At 49.6% G+C, this 20,686-nt stretch overlaps 1 protein-coding gene across 4 annotated transcripts in view; it reads right to left on the bottom strand.

Moving 5' to 3' along the window:
* KIZ (kizuna centrosomal protein) overlaps positions 1-20,686 on the bottom strand; it is a 28,714-nt gene that overhangs the window by 4,025 nt on the left and 4,003 nt on the right. For 2 of the 4 annotated variants that reach the window (XM_064415461.1, XM_064415463.1), the window contains 8 exons: positions 19,379-19,471; positions 15,689-15,983; positions 14,703-14,919; positions 11,243-11,377; positions 10,610-10,765; positions 9,326-9,461; positions 8,487-8,622; positions 4,376-4,472 (listed from right to left, as the gene is read on the bottom strand). In XM_064415461.1, coding sequence (XP_064271531.1) covers positions 4,376-4,472; positions 8,487-8,622; positions 9,326-9,461; positions 10,610-10,765; positions 11,243-11,377; positions 14,703-14,919; positions 15,689-15,983; positions 19,379-19,471 — 1,265 coding nt within the window. Of the gene's footprint in view, positions 1-4,375; positions 4,473-8,486; positions 8,623-9,325; positions 9,462-10,609; positions 10,766-11,242; positions 11,378-14,702; positions 14,920-15,688; positions 15,984-19,378; positions 19,473-20,686 lie in introns of all 4 variants that reach the window. The other 2 variants (XM_064415462.1, XM_064415465.1) reach the window with 2 other exon arrangements.

The raw sequence follows: 20,686 nt of genomic DNA, 5'->3' as shown, positions 1-20,686 counted from the left end.
TGACATGCTGCAGGAGGAATGCTGGGTGAGGTGTGTGGAGCTGGAGCCATGCAGCAGCACCTTGGCGCGGCGCGGCAGCTGCGCTCGGCGGCCGCAGCACACAATGGGCACAGACCTCCGCCGAGACGTTTTCGGGCTGTAAATGGAGCCAGGCCCGTTCCAGCGCCTCACTAATCCCCTGTCGTGACCCTCCAATACCCATTTACACATTTGCTTCTTCCCTAAAATAATTCCAAACTGAACCCAGGCTCTGACAAAGAGAAAACCCAAACCAGTTTCACTTCAAAGAGCCTTTTAATCTCTCCATTTCTCTGATGAAACAGGCTTTTTGTATTGAAGATGCTGCAACAGCAAGGAATGAAAAAGCTCCAAGAAAATATGTTTTTTCTCTATAATGAAAATTAATATTAAGAGGAGGATGCCTTGCGAAGGCTGACCTAGAACAGAGGCTAGCCAGAGTTAAAGAATAAAGTAGGTATTTACTAAAAGGCCTCAATGGATACACCTTGGGCAGCACAAGAGCTCAGCCAGGGCTACACCCAAGATGAACCCAAAATGGTCACAAAAATAGATGACCAGTCACAAGATCCCTCACTTTTATAAGTTCTGGTCCATTTATATAATGCAGTTAATTGTCCAGTTATAGCTTTAGATTATGAAGTCCCATCCTTCTTGTTTTGCTCTCTTCATTCCGCTGTTGTTTGTGCTCTTGGGCCTGAGATTTGGATTGTTTGTCCTTGGTCCTGAACTAGAGAAGGAATTGTTGTCTCCCTACTCTGTGAAGAGAGCTTACTATCCCTTAATATGAAGCTCAGATGTACACACTAAAGCAGCACAGAATCTGAAAAATATAAAAGCTAAAACCTGAGGCATCAAGGAAAATGCCAGGACAACAAGAGCCAAGGTAATCAAGGGAGCTTGCTGGAAAACAGCAGAAACATTTACTGTGGCCGAGGGTCTTCTTGCTAAAGCACTTGTTGAACTTCTACGTTTTAGTGTCAAGTGAAAAAGACACCCAAAAAATTTGGGAAATCCCAAATGCCAAGGGAGGAATTTTCCCACCCTGGGAAACCAAGTACGTACAGTACATATTCTGCACAGCGTCACATAGGCAGTATAAACTCAAAAGTCCATTCATCATGCCCGAGCTGGAGTAATAACACTGAATTTCAGTAATTACACTGTGAGTAGGACGACCCTTATTTTAGGATACAAAGATTTCTGTCGCGCTGCATCTAAGACCGGTCTCTGTTTGGATTCACCACGCTGGAGAAAAAACCCCCCACTGACACAAAGATGCATCACAACGCTGCAAGAAAGCTGTGCAGGAGAGCAGGGGCAGTGCCAAAAAAATCCACTGTTTCCTCTGTGCTCAGCTGGCAGATGTTGGTCCCTCTCCCCACACACCTGGCAGGGCACTGCCACCCCAGCAGCACTGCTTCTGCAACAGCTGGGGATGCAGGCAGAGAAAACAAAGCTCACACAAACAGCTGGAACAGCAGACAATCCTGCTGGAATTTTCAGTCGGCTTCTTACAGAAACTATTGGACAACTGGGAGTGCATTGTGGGGATAAAACCATCGGATCCTGCCTTGTTTCTGGGTGCACCTCCCAGGAATCCAGACCGACACAATGGCACTTCTCCTGGATTTCCAAGGAAAATGCATTTGTGCACGTCCTGAGCACTGCCAGCCCCAAAGCTCTGGGAAGTCTCCTCAGAGCACAGCAGAGTTTTCAGTGTTGGGACTGGTTCAGGAAGGGGGAAGTGGGGGATGCACAGAGCCCGAGTGCCCCCCGATGGCCAAAGCCAACGGGCCCAGGAACGATTAAGAGATGAATTGGACTCTGCCAACTTCTATTTGCATGTCACTACAGCTGTGTTGGGCAACAGGGCTGAAAACCAGCCTTCAGAGACCCCCCCCAGAGTCCTTCCAGCAGATTAATTAAAGTTTAAAAGACTTTATGCCGTGTTGGTGTCCTGACAAATCCGAAGCGGGCTTTGGTTCTCAGCTGATAACGCACCTTTAATCTCCAGATTATTTGGAAACGAGACAGCGCAAACAAGTCAAAGAAAAATAAAACGCCGGCATCCGAAATGGGGAATTCCCAGAAAGCGAGTGACCTCCACTGGCTGCATCCATCTCTACAGCCCCCCGGAATGCCACACACATAGCTGCCCACCCGCCTGCACTCGCCAGCATCCTCAGCCCTGACTTCTGATACCTTCTCCCCCCAGGACCGTGTCATTTAACGCCCCGTCGCCTGCTGCAGCACCCTGGCACCCCACCCAGAGATGCATTTCTGTGTGTAGAAATATTTCCCCAGGAAAGTAAAGGAGCCAGGGAAAAGTGGTTTTCTTGCTGGAGGTAGAGCAGGCGGCATTTGTGGGAGAAGAGGAAGCTCTGGCATGCACCGCTGAACAAAAGGGAACAAGTGGTCTTTACTCGGAGAGCAGCTTCCTATTAAGACTCACTCCGTCGTACATTATGCCTTTCATCCCCACTCAACCACAAAATGATTTTGCTGTAGGAAATACAATGGCAGAAAAAGATTTACATTGAAAGAATCTTTAATAATAAACTGTTGCAGATCTGCCTACTTCCCCATGATTTATAATACAATAAACATCGGATTCTATTAAGTCTCATGCACTGAAGACATGCACTGAAAACCCGAGTATGAAAGCCCTCAATTCTTCCCTTCTCCAGGCCCATAATAGTGAAACGAGCATGGATAAATGTGCTAAGAGTATCTCTTTGCATCTTTTATAGCTTGTGTGTATCAATCTGTAAAGCTTATTAAGAAAGTCATTGCTATGCAAAACAGCACCCAATCTCTTTCTCTTGCTTTTCAACAGCGCGCAGTGTTTAGCCAATAGGGCCGGGCCCCGGCCCCTCATTCCGCATTCATAACATGCAACATTTGCACAATGTGTATCTCAAAGGCTGCTGAATAGAAAGCCTTAATACTCATGTAAACAACTGCAAACCAATTACTTAATGAATCAGGCCCACACATAATGAGGTGCCAGACAAAGAGCTATAAATGCATTTTTGCGCCCGAGCCTCCGCTTTAAAGTAAAATCCCTCAGCTGTAGTTTGGGCTTAACTGGCACATGATAATTATTGTCTGGGGGACATCAGAGGAGCCACGGTTTTTATTCCGGTCCGGCGGGGTCCGCGCCGAGGTCACTCATCAGCTCAGTGACAAAACGCGGCAAAGGAGAATTTATAAAGTGCCACGGCCGAGCTCGCAGGGATGTTTATTCTCAAGTAGTGGGTTTGAGACCACTTGTGAAAGCAATAAAGCCCGAGGAGTGGCTGCCGGGAGCAGAGCTGCAGTGCCGCAGAACTGCGGCACGGCACGGCACGGCACAGCACGGCACGGCACGGCACGGCACGGCACGGCACGGCACGGCACGGCTGCAGACAGCTCTGCCTCCTCCCTGTGCCGTGCTCCGGGCAGCCAGCACCCAGGGCTGCTCCCAGACCCCGCTGTGGCTTTGAGCCATTTACAGAAACTAACTCTTACACTGACTTACACGTTTATTACCATGGTTTTGTAAAGCAGCACCATCGCGTATCCCTGCACAAAGTGTGCTGCTGCTGAGCACTGAGAGGCATGGAATTATAGACCGGAGGGAATTGTTTGAAATCTATTACAAATCAAAATTGGAGAAAAGGAAAAAAAAAGGAAGAAAAAAATGTACAGCATCTAACAGAGGCAGAAGTGGCTGCAGGCATGATTGGCCGGCAGTGTGGCAGCAATGGGGTTCAGCTGGGAGAATTTTTATTTTAAATAAAAAATAGTTAATTTTAAATTACACATTTTACTCAGCCACAGTTATCCTTTAAGTAAGTTCTCAGGGCCCTATCCTGCTCTTCCTGCTGTCCCAGGCTTCAGGGTACGCCTAAAATATAACATTTCAAAACTCATCTACAGGAACACTCTTGCATTTCATAGCACAAGGCAGGAAAATCATAGGCTTATCAACCTCAAAGTTCCAGAAAATATGAAAAGAGAAAACAAGTGAACCTAAGATGTAAGAATTAATCCCACACAAAAGCAGGAACACCAGTCATCAATGCTCGGTTACAGCTCGTATTTAATGTGTTTGAATTACAGAAATTCTATTATTTTAACAGCAATTGCAGAATCAGAACTGGCCTCACCCACAGCAACCTAAAAATCCGTGCAGCAGAAGGATTAAAAGCAAGGAGGAGCTCATATCCTGAGGTGTTCCAACCTGCAGTGTTTGATTACAGAAACAGCAACCTTAACCCTGGTCCAAGTACAAAAATAAATCAGGGGAGCTTCAGCCCTTTTCTGTCGGGGTTTCTCCCTCAGGGAACCATTTCCAGTGTTACAGCCTTACCTGGAGAAGGGAGGAGCGTTTCCATCCAAGGAGCTGCTTTCCGAATGTGTTCCCAAACTGTCGCTCCTTTCGGGACTGTTGTGGCTGTGATCTCCACCTGTGCAGGAAAAACAGGGACTGTGAACCTTCCAAGTTCCCATTTACATTAAGCAGAAAGGTTATTTTTGTTCACCTTCCTCTTAAATGTAGATTATTTTGGAATGTTACAGTTCTGTCAATGCTATTTGATACCTCTGTGTTTTCAACCACTTTCTTGAATTAGACAAAAATAAATAAATCCTATGAAAATCTAATTAAACACGTATCTTGAGATTTTTGTGACTTAAACAGCCAAACACCCAACTATTTCTAAACCTGTTATCCCATCTTTCCTTTCTTCCCTTTTCCCCTGCTCTGTGGATCTCATTTCCATCCTGTAAAGATTGATTTAAAAAAAAAAAAAAGAAGAGGCAAATGGATTCATTCACTGGAGTCAGACAATTGCTCATCTTTGTATTCATTTCCAAAGCACACGATGCTCAAGCACAAATCCCACTTTAAAAGGCTGCTTTGCATACATATATTTTCTATATATGTTTTTATCTACAGCACTGGAACTATAACCAAGCCCTGCTGTCACCATGTCCCTACCCAGGAAAATTCAGTATTTTTGTCCACATTGGATTCTCCACTTCCTAACTAGCTGTGCACATTCCCAGTTCTCTTCTGCACTTGGACTGCAGTGGCAAAAGTCCTGCTCAGTCTCAGGCACTTCCAGCAAAGAGGTGCCAGAGCCTGCCCAGGAGGAGAGAGAAATCAAGAATGAGAGGGGAAAAAAGATAAAGGGAGTTAAAAAAAATACATTAACCCCCCCTTATGGCATTGCCTCTCCCCCAAAACCAGCACTCAAGCTGATGCTGCCTCTGCTTAGAGATGGATGAAGAATTTCCACCCAGAATTCACAACTTCAGAAAGGTTCAGAGGTCTTTTAGGAATGTAAGTGTCCAACACGAGCTGCTGGATGGCATCATCCAGACTGACACAAGTGCAGTGTCCAACCTGGTGCTGGCCCGAGGAACTTCCTCCACCCCAAACATATCAAAATATATCAAACAGAGCAAAAGGTTGAGTGAGACTTATTAAATGCCTTGATTGGTGCACTCCAAGCAGCACCTTGGAATCCTCAAAGGAGAACCTCACCAGGAAGGACACGTGGGAAAAGTGGTCACACGATTGTTGGCTCATTAAAGGTGGCCTGAAAAGGAAGGCAGAATCCAGCTTGTGCCCCTTCATATTCCCATACAATACATTAAGAAGGGCTAATTTTTTCTTTGTAATAGGGCCTTTCCTCCTTATTCCTACAGGAGATTTCAGACCTGGAGAGCAGGGGAGTGATGTTCCAGCTGTTGTAAAGCAGAGCCCAAGGAGTGGAGCAGTTACACCATTTTTATTCAAATCCTCTACAGCCTTAACGCCTGCTCAAATCAAAGACAAGTGAAGGGAAGAGAGAGAATCTGGTTTCGTTAAAGATTTAACAATCCTGCCCCTTCAATAAAATCAGCAATTTCCTACTCATAAATGAGACTCTTAAACAGTCATCCAGCAAAACAAGAAATAATGGGTTTTATCCTTCTTAATCTCGCATTATTCGCCTACCTCAGGAACAGTCAAAGAGCTGAACAATTTCTTTTGCTGCGTCTTCCCGATAAAAAACAAAGCATCCGTGGAGGAGCTGAGAATGAGCCCCGCTCTCCCCCTGCATCTTCACAAGACCTGGTACCACAGGAGACTGCTGGTATCAGCCAGCTCCTCTCTGGGCCAGGTACAATCCCTCTAAAGCCCATTATCCACAGGTGGCCACCCACGAGCTCTGGACAGGGCATTAAAGAAGCAACACAAATACTTCTGGAGTATTTACAGATATTCAAGTATATTAATGTTTTGGTTCTCTTTTTATGTAACAGAAGTAAAAGAAAAATGAACCAAAACTCCAGAAGCATTCCCAAAGTGGCATCCTAAACACTGCTTGGAAGTGTGTCCACACAGCTCTCACAGTGAAGTCTATCAAACCCCAAAGCCCCAAAAGGCTTCTGGTGTTTCAAACCAACACTTAAAAAATGCAGCAAAAACTGAAATTAAAAAAAAAAAAAAATCAACCCAAATTTGTATCCCTTAAGCTCAGAAAAAGTCATACAGCAAAACAATCATGTATGGATGGCTGTCAAATATCAGTTCATCTAAACCCCTCAAAACAAGTTGTTTGAGCCCAAAAGCCAACACACAAGAGATGTGGCTTCTATTTTAGGCCCATAATGACTCCAGAGCCCCGGGGCCACAGCAAATGGTGATGATAAAAGGGAATGAGCAGCTGCCTGGCAGGGAGAGGAGGGGAGGGGAATAAGAAGCCTGCAGAAGATCACGGGCTGAAGATGAATCATGTCTGAAAGGAGCAGCTTGGCTTTCAAGTGAGGTGTGAGAAGCCTCGCTCCCGGAGACAGAGGAACAGCAGAGACAGCTCCCTCGCAAGGGACGGGTTGGAACTGGAGTTACTGGGCTTGGCTGAGGAGCTTCTTGGCAGTTTTACACACAGGAAGCATTAGCAGTTGTACTTCTGCTCCGTGAGAGAGCCAGGAGAGGTCAGGAAGTCTCGGTGATGGCACCGGCTGGAGGGAGCCACTGTTATCAGGCAGCTTTGGTACAGGAGGCAGAGAGGAGGCTCCTGGCTGGCACAGGCACGGCTCCTGCCTGGCAGGGATCTGCCCCACGCTTATTCTAATGATCCCCAGTCAATTACCCACGGAAAGAATCAAACCAGCACCCTCTGGAGTTGGCCATATAATTACTGGATCTCCACCACACAGACTGACCCCGTAACACCGACGGCGGGCCCCGACGGGCTGGCAGAGAGGATATTCACACGGTGCAAACGTGGAACATGATTACAAGGAATTAAAGAGGCACCGTGCTCCCCACCTTTGTTTCTGCCACCGTGGGCTCTGTGATGTGACATTTAATCTGCGCTCAGGGCGAGCAGCTGGGTTTGCTCCCTCTGAAGTCGCCCGCGGCACGGAGCCGCCGGGGTGTGATTGTATAACCCAGTCGAATGCTGGGCCCGAGGTTAATATGCAGCCACCCCTTCCACCTGTAATGGGAATCTTTCCCACCACACTTTCTTGCCCGCTCTCATCTTCACTCCAGCCTGTGACTTCTGGATGTGAACACACCGTAATGAAACCATTTCAAAGCGGCAGCCATCAGACCGGTTTGCTTGCTTTTAAGCCCTACTCTCTTTAATTTCCCACTTTTGTTATCTCTTGTTTATTGATCTAAACTATCCATTACTGCTCATAAAAGCAGCGCCCACTGGGAACTTGCTACCCTGCCTCTCTGTAGCTTACTCAAAGAAAGACAAGCCAACCAAATGTCCTGAGGAATTGAAGACCCCATGGATTTGGGAAACAAACAACCTACAGCAATGCCTGGTGACGGTGGCGTGTGCCAGACCCACTGCAGGAAATTAGCTTAAATCAAAGTCTGGTCGCCTCTGCACATAAGAGTGGCGTGGATTTCGGAGCCTGGAGCAGCCTGTTTGCATTTGCTGTGCAAAGAGCACAGCAGCCTAATTGCCTGCTGCTGCCAGACTCCGATGGAAGGGGTGCTCCAGGAGCAGAGCAAGCGAGCTGCCATCACTGGAATAATGTATTCCCTCCTTGTGTGAAGGAACGAACTGGGCTCTCCCCAACACCTGCACGTCCTGAGCTGGGAAATGGCCCTGCATGAACCCTTTCATTTTGGCAATTCCTTCTGTGGTCTGACTTTGTCACAACAGGCAGCACCCCCAGTTCCTAAATGGGAGATGCTTTGTAAACACGCACACAGAACTCAGTGATCCATTTTCTAGCGGCCACAGGGCCTGGCCTTTCCTCTCCTGCAGAAAAACCTACCACCACAGACATCACTTAGTTTGGAAAGCCAGAATTACAAATGATACTGAGATATTGAGGAAAATCCCTCAAATCCATCACAAGCTGCCCACAATGGCTATGACACAGTCCCCTGGGGGTTTGGACAGGACTCCCATATGTCCAGAGCAGGAACCTGGAGTGGCAGCCAGAGCTGGAACACCCCTTACCTGGTTTTTGCTGTGCCAGTTCCCCCTGCTCTCCTTCCCCGCCGTTGGTCGGGATTGATGACAGGCTGAGAGAGGATTCATCACTCTGGGCAGGTGGCTCATCCCCACACTCTCCTGGAAGGGCCTCCAGCACAATCTGAGCATTCAAAACAGAAACAGCCACAGCTCCATTATCCTCCCCCTCAAGCGTTTTCCAACACACATTCAGGCTAATCTACACTCCCGTGGTAATCTGCTTTCAGGGTGTTTCTGTTAGATGTTCCCCTACCTGACATCTAGGGTGTTCCTCTGGGGTGGTTTTGGGACAGAAATATGGACTTGAGTCTGTAAAATCTACTCCATGTTCTGCCCTAACTCTCTCACTGTTTAGTAAATCAATTGTTTAATAGCACAGTAACGGGCTGAGGCACTCACAGCCTATGGAATACCATTTCTATTGATTTATTTAAATAGTTGGCTATAAACTTTTGCATTAACTTAGAAAAACCATGAGTGTGCTACCATTTATAAAATGCTCTGTATGTTCAGCACAAAACCTCACTCTGCTTCAAAAAAAGTCAAAATACATAATTCATGACAAAAAGTCACAGAGAAAGATGAAGACAGAAGCCTTGTGATGGTTTGCACCAGAGCAAAGGGGTGAGCTTGTTCCAATGCCTGACAGGCCTAAAGGGTGGGAACCTTAAAAAATCCCTTTTCCTGTGGGATGAAGCACTGGACAGATTTCCCTGAGACCCCAGGGCTGATTAACCACAGACTGACCACCACACCCTGCCAGGGCACAGCCACAGCGGTGCAGTCTCCAGGGCCCCTGGTTTACCCAAGGTGTCAGTGCCTACCTGGCGGTCCTGCTCCTCCTCTCCCGAAGCCAGCAGCTGCTCAAACATCTCTGCCACCTGCTCTGGGAGCTGAACCCCATGCTGCTTCAGGAACAAGCTGTGGTGGCTCAGGAGAGTCCGCAGGGCGTCCGTGTCCCTGAGGAACAAACCGGCACCCTCAGTGAGACACCCCACCCACACGTGCTGGGAAAAGCCACCACCCATCTGGTCCTTAATTCCCACTTTTTCTTTTAAAAATGTTCCAAGTGGGAAATGTAGGAAGCCTCATGTTCTGCAAGATGGGCAGGGGTGACCATCATCATCACCATCATCATGCCTGCCCTGTCCTGAGGCTCAGGATCCAAAGACACAACCCTGGTCTCAGCACCTTGGCCTCGCTTACTCCCTGGGGCACAGCCCGGCACCCACTGCCCCAGGCTTGTCTTTTGCTCAGAAAGAATAAAAAAGGAAAAGGAAAAAAGCAACCAAAATGTCTTTTAATGTAGAAAATTTCAATCCTGCAATCCTTTTGTTTGCCAAAGCTGTTTTTTTTTTCCTGCTGCTCCAGTGAAGTTTCAGAGAAGTGAATTCCAATTAACTCCAGGAGTGTTTGTCCCTAAGAAACCATTCAGGAGACACAAGGAGCTGTTGGTGCCCGCAGGCGTATCAGCCTCGCAAGAGAGGCAGGTACTGCAGAGAGACCCTTCTGCAGCGCTCACAAGTGCCCCGATCCTGCCAGCACTTGAGCACTGCAGAGCCTGCGACAGGGAGGGAGGTCTAGACAGAAGCTAAGCAAGACAGAATGGAAATTGTTTTCATTCCTGGGTTAAAGAGACCTGAAAAAAAAAAGTAATTTTCACTTGTCCTTGTGGCATATGCACGGGAAGAAAAAGCCCATGTTGAATAACTGCACTTTGTTGTTTTCAAAGGCCACGTGCATCTTCTGTCTCAAACAGAATAATTTCCTTCTCAGAATTACATTTGTCGGCCTTACCTTCAGATCCTGGGAATGGCTGCCTGAGAGGTGTCTGGAGCTCCTGCAATTCCCTGCCTGCCAGACAGTGGGAGACACTGTGGACCAGACGAGCTGGGGGGACCCCGGGGCTGCCCTGTGGAGCAGGAGCCACCACTGGGGAATGGGAGGGAAATAAATGAGCTCCTGAATGCTCCCACTGCGAGTGCCACAAGTCTCCGTGCTCCGAGGGCTCCGTTTGCCAGTGCTGGCCTGGCTGCCTCGGTGCCAGAGGGGCAGCACGGGTCCAGGGCACAGACAAAGATGTTCCTGACCCCTGGTGTCCCCCGTACCTGGTGTGCTCCTCGTGCCCTGCTCTCTCCGCGGTGTTCTCCGGCGGGAGGCTCCCGCTCCGCGCACACTGGGACATGGCCTGGAGCTGCTGCAGCACCACGGCCTCCATCAGCTCGAGGTCACCCTGAGCCAGCCCGCTGGCCCCAGCACGAGCACTGCAACACAGAGCAGGGGGACAAGCCCTGTGAGCACAGCCCGTCCCAGCCAGAGGGACAAACAAACATCCGTGGTGCTCTGGGACACATGTGGGACAGGACAGGGAGGTCACACTCAGCACTTGGAACGTACCAGGTGCAGCCACCCAGGGAGAGGGAAGCTGAGCACATCTCCTGCAGTGGCCAGCTGGGGGGAAGGCCTGTTTGGGGCTCCTCTTCCCTAATTCCCGAGGAATCCTCCAATCATCAGCTGCCTACAAGAGTCTCAGTCTGTGGAGGCTGTGCATCGTTGTCAGTAAAGTCACCAACAATTCCCAGTTCTGCACCTAGGGGCCCAGAGGCTGAGGAGGGACAACGAGGGCTCTCTGCCACTGGTTTTGGCAACACCCGAGTTCTAGGGATTCCCTTTGCTCTCTTGCTCCATTTATTGTGTTTTTCTGGCACGGGCCATTTGTTCCCCGGGCTGCACTCACTCACCTGGGCAGCTCCGCTGTCCCCGAGGGCTGGCCCTGGTACAGTGCCCGGTGCCGGGGGCTCGTCCTCTCCACCAGCCCCTCCAGGAGCTGCAGCGCGTGGCAGAGCTCCTGGAGCTGGGTCTGCATCCCGCCGGGCCTGCGGATGGACAGACAGGGTGTGACAGGGCTGTCAGTGCATCCCCCTTGGGAAAACACACAGCTTCGTTTGAGCTCTCCAAAGCCAACGGCAAGAACCACGTTCCCGAGCTCTGTAGGAAGCACATGAGCAAACAAACCATCCAAAAATCAGCCCGGGCTGAGCCGCTGCATGGAAATTACCCCCGTGCCGAGCACTTTAATTCCTTCACCTCCACAAGCGAAACAAATCTGGTGACCACCTACAGGTATGGGGACGGCCCTGGAACCTCAGAGGGGTTTTGATGAAGCTGCACCTCTATAATGATGCAAATGAGGACTTAACCACTGAAACAATGCCGCGGGCTAATCCCGGGACAGAGGTGTAAATGGCTATTCAGGTCCCCGGCTGCCTCTTTGTGGGGCTCCCAGCCCAGGTCTCCCAGCAATGAACACCGCAGCTGGGGCAAAAGAGAGTTTTCTTTCTTTCTTTCCCGCACATGTAGGAGCTGACATGTTTCCACAGTTAACCCTGGCTTACTGTGCCTCCAGGGAGAAGCTCTGTGCACAAAAACTTGCAGCATTTGCACACTCGTGCTGAGCTGTGCCCAAAGCTGTGTTTTCCCTCCGAGTGTTGGGCAACAGTGAACAATTAAGTGAGGGCTGCTGTGTCTTTAGTCGAGTTTCCTAGACATTTAATAAGCAAAACAATGCCCGGGAGATCACATAGGCAGTTAAACAGTGCTTTCTCTTTTCCCCCAGCCTTACAAACCCTGTATTCCAGCGGCCGGCTCGTTTCCCATTGTTTTCCTCCCGCTGGGTGGTCCTTCCAGGGTGCCACTCGAGAGGGATACAATAATAAAAAGGGAAGGGGAAGGAAGGGACACCAACATAAAGAAAAACAAAATGTATGACAATCTGCAGCAGGCTACGGATCAGAGGTCAGCAAACAAGAGGTCCTTCTCTTTTACAGGTTGCTTCCTGGAAACAGTCTGATTAAGCTGACAGCTTGAATTATGTGTTACATTTTGTAATGCACAATCCATCTGTGCTAAGTCCTCCTCAATGCAGCTGAAGCAGCACAGGCATTAGCTCTGCCTTTTTCCACCCCCTCAGCCCAGGCCTTAAAATAGTCATCATCTTTCTCCACACTAATTCTCAGAGACCCTCTCCCCCCTCCTCCTGCCCCCCGGGTTTAAGCCCTCAAAGAAAGGGCTGGGTGCTGCAGGGAATGGTAAGAGGACACGGAGCCTTTCCCTTTGGATCAGCAGCTCCATGGGAGGGGACACCAGGAGCCTTCATGAGCCCCCGTGGTGCCGGGGGGCTGCTGATAGGAAACCCATCCCAGCTCTTCCTGTGGGGCTGGGTGTGAGAAGGCAGGAGAGCAGCCTCTGATCCTCGGAACACTGACATGACTGCCCAACAATCACCAGGTCTGGTAACTGAGGCAGCAAAGCTTCAGCACCCTACTGTGACCTGCAACAAGATGGAAACCTTCTGCTCAATCACCTTTCCCAACAACAACTCCCTTCCTTGGCTGCCAGCACTTCAGGGGAAAAAACCCAAAACTCCTTAAAAAACAAAGGCTGGCATCTCTGCAGTAAGACAGGAGAGGTATTTGCTCCAAAGATAAAAACTTGTGGCTTCCTGGCACACAACAAGGGCTGGTTTTGCCTCTGGAGTCAGCCATGTCTCTGCTCCTTTCAACACCATCCCTTGTACTCATTTCAGATAATTCACCAGAACTGTATGAACAATTCCTTCCTTCTGATGCCACAGTGACACTGCTGCGGTGGGAGAGTCCATGTTACAGACATTTCAAGTTAAGGCAACAAATACACAGAATTTGGCGAATTTCAGCACATTTCTTCAGCCAGCACAGGAATTTTACAAGAGAAAACCACAGGGACTGGAAGGACATCACCTGTTGTGAATCCGTGGTGTGACAGAACAGAGGGAGCTGCATTCCCATACTTTGTGTAACATGTACAATTGAAATTCATGTACTAATCACTCGCAAGCTTTTCCACAAGATTTTTGGCCAATTAATTTTGCAAGGCTCAAGTGCACATGCTGCACTCCAGGCGCCTTGGAAAGCCCACCTGGCTGTGACCACAACAAGGGAACAGCTCCTGCTGGTGGATCTGCCTCCTCATTTTCAGGTAAAGCAAATGAAAACCTGCATCTTTTCTGCAGCACCAGCGAGCAGTGGTGATCCCACTCCCATGGCCTTGAGAAGCGGAGGCATTCAGCCTGGCACGACGGGAGGAGAGCTGTGTGCTGCGGTTCCAGCCGTGCACCGGGGACAATGCAGGCGCTCAAACCTTGTGTATAATTTCCCCGGGCCTCAAGAGCTGCTCCGTGTCTCGTCAGGCACTGCACAGCAAGGCCTCCCGGGGAGGGAACACAAGGTTAAACTGCTGGTGCTCAGGTCAGCTCTGACTCCTCTCAGAGACAAGCACTCGGTGCTCTAGCCTGCTCTGCTGTGATTAACAGGTGGGATACAAAGGGAGGACTGGGGGAAAGCTTTTTACATGTAAATCAGATGATGTTTCCATAGTGAGCAACAGCCCGATGCAAATAGGAAAGGATAAAGTTACGGAAGTTTCTGCCTATGGCCCCCAGTTTCTGCTCAGGTGTCAACACCCAAACCAGCACTGACATCAGCACCACCACAACAACAGGAACAGACATTAACAGATTTAAACACTGCAAACCACCAAGATGGGAAAACCCAACCAACTGGCAGAAGAGAACTCCTTCTGCAGGAGCAAAACCTTGCTCTCCTGGTAAAAGTGCTGTTTCCTTTGCATGACATCCCACTACAGACCTGCCAGCCCTCCCCGGTGACCTGGGCCAGCCCTCCCCGGTGACCTGGGCCAGCTCCAGGGACCACCTCACCGTGGGCACTGTCCCAGCGAGACAGGGATGCACTTCCCTGTCTCATGAGGGCGTTGCGGGGCCAAAAATCCTGCCAGGATGGATTTAGCCCGATGCTCTGGCGCTGCATTTGTTTGCCACAAAATCCTGCAGCAGAGGACAGGCCCTGTGTCTGCAGCACACTGTCCTTGTCCTCTCTTACTCTATCTCCAAACAAAATGTTCAAACGGTTCAACCAGTGGAAGTTTTACCAAGTAGAGTGACCGGAATAAGATTTCTGTACATTTAAAGAACATCACCTGCATTTTAGTAACAAATCCTTCACTTGCCAGTTCTGACCCCAGTGAGGTGCCCGAAGGCCCTGAATGCCCAGCACAGGTACAAGGTACTAAAGGACAGGGGAGAACTTGGTGTGAGCTTTGGTGCCCTGACCAGCCCAGCTGATGCAGGAAACAGGCAGGTGGTACCTGTGTGGTGCTGAGCTGTCCAAGGGCTCCTCCTGGGCTGCAGGAGGGCTCGGTGGGGGCAGCAGGGAGCACTCCAGAGCCCGGGCATCCCTGCCCTGCTCCTGCTGCAGGCTGGGAATGCTTGGCCTTGTCTCCTCCTCAGCACTGGCAGGGAACGGGAGCTTGGCACTGCTCCCCTCCCTGTGAGCCCACCAGCTGCTCAGGCTAGGCTTTGCCCCTGTAATAGCAATAAAAAAAAAAATCAAAGACATAAAAACTCTAATTATTCTTCTCAAAATATTAGCAGGGCCATGGAGTAGCTCACAGTATAGGGACTGAAACTAAGCTTACCCACATTGTTCACCCCGTGTGAGAGAGCATCCATCCATCCATCCATCCATCCATCCATCCATCCATCCATCCATCCATCCATCCACCCATCCACCCATCCATCCATCCATCCATCCATCCCTCGGATGCCTCCCTGCCCTCGGCCCCTGTCCTTCCACGCTCCTCTCACAAGGGGGAGTTCAGAGAGGCTGCAGCCTTTGGGGTTTGGGAGCAAACCTGTCACTTCTCAGAAACCACTTTGGCACAGAGACCAGCTACCTGACCACATCAGCTGTGGGGGAATCAGTCAGCTATTGTGCACCAGCTCTCAGGGAGAAGGGAATCAGCCTGACCCAGAAGTGACTCCTCTGGTGAAGCAGGTTCACATTACACCTCTTCAGACAAGGCTCAGACTACACCAGGACCTCTGTGGGAACAGCAGTGAGGAAATCTTCCCTCACAGTGCCCTGACCAGGATCAGCCCCTGGTATATCCTTCCCTGTCCTCTTGAGCAGCCTGAGAGGAAACGGAGCCAAAAGGAAGAAAGGAACAACGAGAGAAAAAAGGAGTAACAGCCACTTTGCTCCAAGCCCAGCGCCAGAGGTGCAGGAGGAACAGCAGCTGTGGGCAGGCTCTGCTGGGGAGGAGGCAGACAGGGACACATACCACTGCCATACCTGGAACACTTCCCGGCCTCGGGGGGGCTGCTTTGGCACCAGAAGCTGAGGTGAGCTGCTCAGAGCCTTCCTCGCTGGCAGCCAGCTCCCCGTGTCCCGCTGCTCCCTCCTGGCTGTCTCCAGCGAGCCCATCAGGGGATGGGGAGCGCAGAGGGGGCTTCTCCTGAGAGCCCAAACCTCCTGTGGCCAAGGCAGCTGATGTGGGGCAGCCCAGCAAGGCTGCTGCTGGATAGCCCAGCTCTCCTGGCACGGCTGCACTGGTGCCAATTCCCACCTGTCCTCCGGCCTGCAGCACCTGGAACACACAGTGGGACATGGCTGAAGGAGACAAACAGGAGACAAACTGTGGGTGGCAGCTTCTTGAGGGTGGCTTGGTGGGCTCTGAAAAGTGTCACAGAATTCAAGACTTTGCTGTGGCATTAATATAACACAACCCCTGGCACGCAGTCCGTGCATCCCAGTGTGAAATGAGGGCCCAGGCCTGCATTACAGCTCCATGAGCCAAAACATCCAGTGGCAGAAGCTGCATGCACCCAGCCCAGCCAAAAGGACCCACACACACCCAGGACTCAAACCCATGTAAGTGGTGACTGGATTTTACAAAGAGTCAAACCTTTGGGATTAGGATATACACAGGTCTGGAGACCCATGACCAAAGCACCACATTTAGAGCTGCCCACAAGGCCCAGAGGGACCATCGTGTTCCATTTGTGAATCACTCAGCAGATCCAGCTCCCCTCACATCATGGAACACGATAAAACTCAGTTTCACTGTCTCCCTCCTGCTCTTCCCATGGCAGTGACATGGCCTTTCCCACCAGGTGACATGGGACACGGAGCAGATACAATTTGAATGGCACTTTCCTCTAAGGACTGTTGAACTTGCACAAAACCAGCTCCAGGATACAACCACTCTGCTGCCAAACCCCTTTGTTTTAACACTTGCCTCTTCTCCTTTGCAAACCTACTCAATCAGGACAATTTAGGAGGAGTGGCTGCTGTCACCACGGCTGCTGTAGGGTCATGGCCACTTTATGCAAAGCCAAAATTAGCTATCATAATGCCACTGCTCACACTGAGCAGGGCTCCCTCTCCAGCCCCAAATTCCAGCAGCACAATTTGCAGTCACCTCCACACCTCTCCCCTCTCTTTCACTGCCTGACCTCTTCCTCCCACACCAAGTCAGCTGCCAAGCCCAGCTGAAAGGAAACAAAGGCATCTTGTCTGCTCTGTGACTAAGGTTCCTTAAAAAAGCTCAAATTCCACGTAACAAGGAGCAGAACAAAAAGCCATGAAGTCATTTTAAGCAGTAGTAAAGGTTTGCCACTCAGATTAAGTTCACAGCTTATTCCATCACCACTGCTCTCACGTTCCTCCTAATTACTTCTCAGGCGTGGGATTTGGTGCTTTCAAATGCCTCCTGCCAGTCCTGCACTGCTTTGGCAGCTCCTGGATGCAGTGTTCCAAAACAAATGGATTTCAAACAGGCACAGGCACAGCACACATTCCTACTGATCCTTTTCCCTTGGAAGGGACTCTGCCACCCACAGGTGTTCCTGGGAGGTTCCAGCATGCCCAAGTCCAAAATCTTCTGAAGGCTCCAAGGAAAAGGTTCCAAGCTGACTTCCCAGCACAGAGGATCCAGGAGCCTGGGCTGTGCAGCTCTGCCAGCTGGGAAGGAGCTCTTCAGGGTGGGACTTCTGAACTTAAGAACTCCCCTTGACACTGGGAGCCCAAAAGGGCACATTTCCCATGGCTCAGGAACGTGCCAGACATTCCTGAAGGGGTTTCAGCACTGGGATACTGCCCATCTGTAGAAGGCTGGTTCTGGAATTGTCCTCCTGGGTCCCCAAGGCCCAGAGACGACCCCCCAAGATGTCACTGAGGGAATCATCACACAGACACTGCATCCCAACCAGCCTGAAGGAAGCCATCCCAATCCCAGGGCTGGGAAATAAAACCAGTTCCACAAGCTGTATCCTGGAAATCCCACGTGCTGACTGCACACTCTCTCTGTGACTGACTCTGTGTCACATCACTGAGAACAAACTCCTGTGTTTTAGACAGAAGAACCAGCACACGTGAAGTAAAAAAAAAACCCAGAATTAAGAGCTGAAACACACTCCAGGGACATGGCAAAAATGCACAATGTAGCTGAAGTTACCTCTGTTTTTTAGGAGGGAGATGAGGAGAAGGAAGAGGACAGGGGATAAAGGAATCCATAATCCACTCCATTATTATGCACAAATTGACATTTTTGTGTACACACCACACTGTCATAGTGCCCAAAACCTTCCCAGTTTTTCAACCCTCAAGTCACAGCACAAGCCTTTGATGCCCTAGTACTGATGACAACTTTTCCATCAGCTGGAAATCCCATCTCCCACACTGCCTGCCCTAATTGGACAGCTCACATTCCAAAATAAACTCACCTTTCCCCACAACACCTCCCAGTTCCAACCACAATTTGCACCCTGCCACAGGCCTGCCTATATAGGTCAAGGCTGCTAGGCTTCACTGCTTTGTGTATTACAGTTTAAAGAACGCTCTAAATTCAAGGTTTTTAACTTTTTAATCTATGGGGAAAACTTCCTATAAACTCAGATTAACGACTGCTAATGCACTGAAGAAAGGAAACCAAAAACCTTCCTCCTACTATAAAAACAAAATAGTGTGGCCTCTGTTTCTTTTCTGATAAGAGTCTTAAATACCAAACATTTAACTGCATAATAACATTCCCTGGCAGCCAGCAGCCTGCTTAGCAGATACATAAAGCAGGTAAAAGGGGAAAAAGTTAATTTCTTGGCTGAATGATTCCATCGGTAGCTATAGGGCAAACTAGAAAGTCTTTTAGTAAAGTAGCAGTTGATTCTTCTATCAATCTGCAGCACACACACTCTTCCAAGGAATGCATTAAATATGAAAATCATATCCCGTTATCATCTGTTCCCAGCTTTCAGCCCAGTAAGCTTTCCTTAATGAATGCTGTAGCCTAAGGGACGCGCGTGCTGCCGGCTCCTCGGAATAATGGAGTGATGCTCCCGTCCTGCCTATTCCGGCGCCGCCTGGCTGAGGGGCTTCCACACACAGTCACAAGTGACTACTCTTGCCAGCATGCTCCAAGTTATTACAAGATGTTTTTAGACATTTCATCTAAAAGAGCTTTGCTGCTTTTAGTGGAGAAAACAGCTCTGGTCTTGAACTGTATCATTTATATGGAGATAGGAGGAGGGATTAGGAGCCTGCATTACTGCAGATATATGGCAGCAGATATTTAAGTATTCCTTGTCAGTCTTTTTGTCTGTTCCTTAGATATGCAATCTCCTTCTGCTCCTTCTGAGGAAAGGTCAAAACACACAAAATTATAAAAACAGCACACGGCTCCTCGGCTGCAGTTCTGCAAATATCCCTCATTAGGAACATTTCCTCCTCGGTCACGACCATCTCCACACCATCCAGCACAGGAATTATAAAAGCCAACAAGAAGACGTGTGCAAACAGAGTATTCTTTTTTTTTAAATTCCGGCTCTCTGGATGAAACTATTGCACTTTTTACCCAGGTGTTTTCCTTCTCTCAGGTGCTACACACAATTTCACACTGCATGTGCCAGCGCTGCAATCCCCACGGAGAGGCTGTGCAGCTCCCAGGAGAGCAGGGCGTTGGAATAAAGCCCATTTCCCCCCCATTACCTGCTCGCTGGGTCCTCCCTCCTTGTCACCTCCTGCTGACAAGCTGCCCTCTCGAAGGGATAACAGGTTTTTAATTTCCCTTCCATACCGTTCCTAAAAGGGAACAAATCCGTCACACAAAACTGGAGGCCGAACAACCCCCCCAACCCAAGAGACACCACTCTGCAAAAACGTGCACCTCTAAATGCAAAGCCCCCACAGCCTTTTTAACTCAGACTATATTTAAAAGCAGGCATCTCATTTGCTCCTCATTTTTCCGCTCCCCTGCCCAGGCAGCGTGGCCTGTACACAATCTGCTGCAGGGCTTTCACATTTATTTATCCCCATCATTTAGAATCCCACACAACAGCAAGAACTTCTTGGCTCATATTTACTGTATTTATTGCATCCCAACCAGCACCTGTAGCACCAAAATATTGCTGCTGCCCCCAGACAATGGGATGGGATGACACGAGCTCCACAATGTGTTTTTCAGCCCGGCAGGGAAGGCTCCAAACGCGGCTTGCCGCACTCCGGGGTTTATTGGAGCGGAGCTGGGCAGCACCTGCAATTAATCCTGCGTGCTCCTAACTGCAGCCCCCAGCAGCAGCAGCAGCAGCACACCGGGCTGGAAGTGCTGCAGGACCCGTGCTGCATCAGGGAACGTGGGAATGAATCCTCCACACAATTAACTCGCCCGCCTCTGCCCCTCGCGCCGGCTGCGCGCTCGGCTCCCAGGTAGGAGCTGCTCGGGAAACCCGAGCGTGGAATTTTAGGGAACAAAACCTCACCACGTGAGGAGTCGAGATGCTCAAAAGAAACTCAGATGTAACTCCTGGATTTTGCTGAAAGCTGAAGTGAATTTATTTATACTCCTAAAAATTACTGACCAAACACAGGGGGCAAAAGTGCATCTTTCAGAAACAAAAGGAGTTTTGTGAGCTACAGCCACGTAATAAATGTGCACAGAGTTGTGATAAAGCACTCCTAAAGGGCATTCTCTGTGGAAAAAAAGGAGAGAAAACAGCAATAATTTCTTTCTGTGTACTCCCATGATAGATTAAATGATTGCATGCTCCATAACTCTCCTGCTTTCCATAACTAACACGGAGGAGATGTCATTTGCTCAGCAGCTCCGAAAAGTAACTGTAACTTGGCAAAGATAAAATGCATGGCACAGGAACACCAAAATGGAAGGACTGAACAAAAACCCCACGAGCAGCTCGACCTGTGGCACTGGGACTGGGACTTGCAGCAGGTGTCAGAACCTGACACTGGGCAGACTGGTGTCACCAGGGCTGCTGAGGAGGAAAATCCCCCTCAAAACAG

This window comes from Passer domesticus, chromosome 3 (genome assembly GCF_036417665.1).
Source record: "Passer domesticus isolate bPasDom1 chromosome 3, bPasDom1.hap1, whole genome shotgun sequence".
In the NCBI taxonomy this organism is placed as follows: domain Eukaryota; kingdom Metazoa; phylum Chordata; class Aves; order Passeriformes; family Passeridae; genus Passer; species Passer domesticus.
The sequence above is the reverse complement of the archived record's forward strand: the minus strand, read 5'-3'. Positions and strand labels throughout refer to the sequence as shown.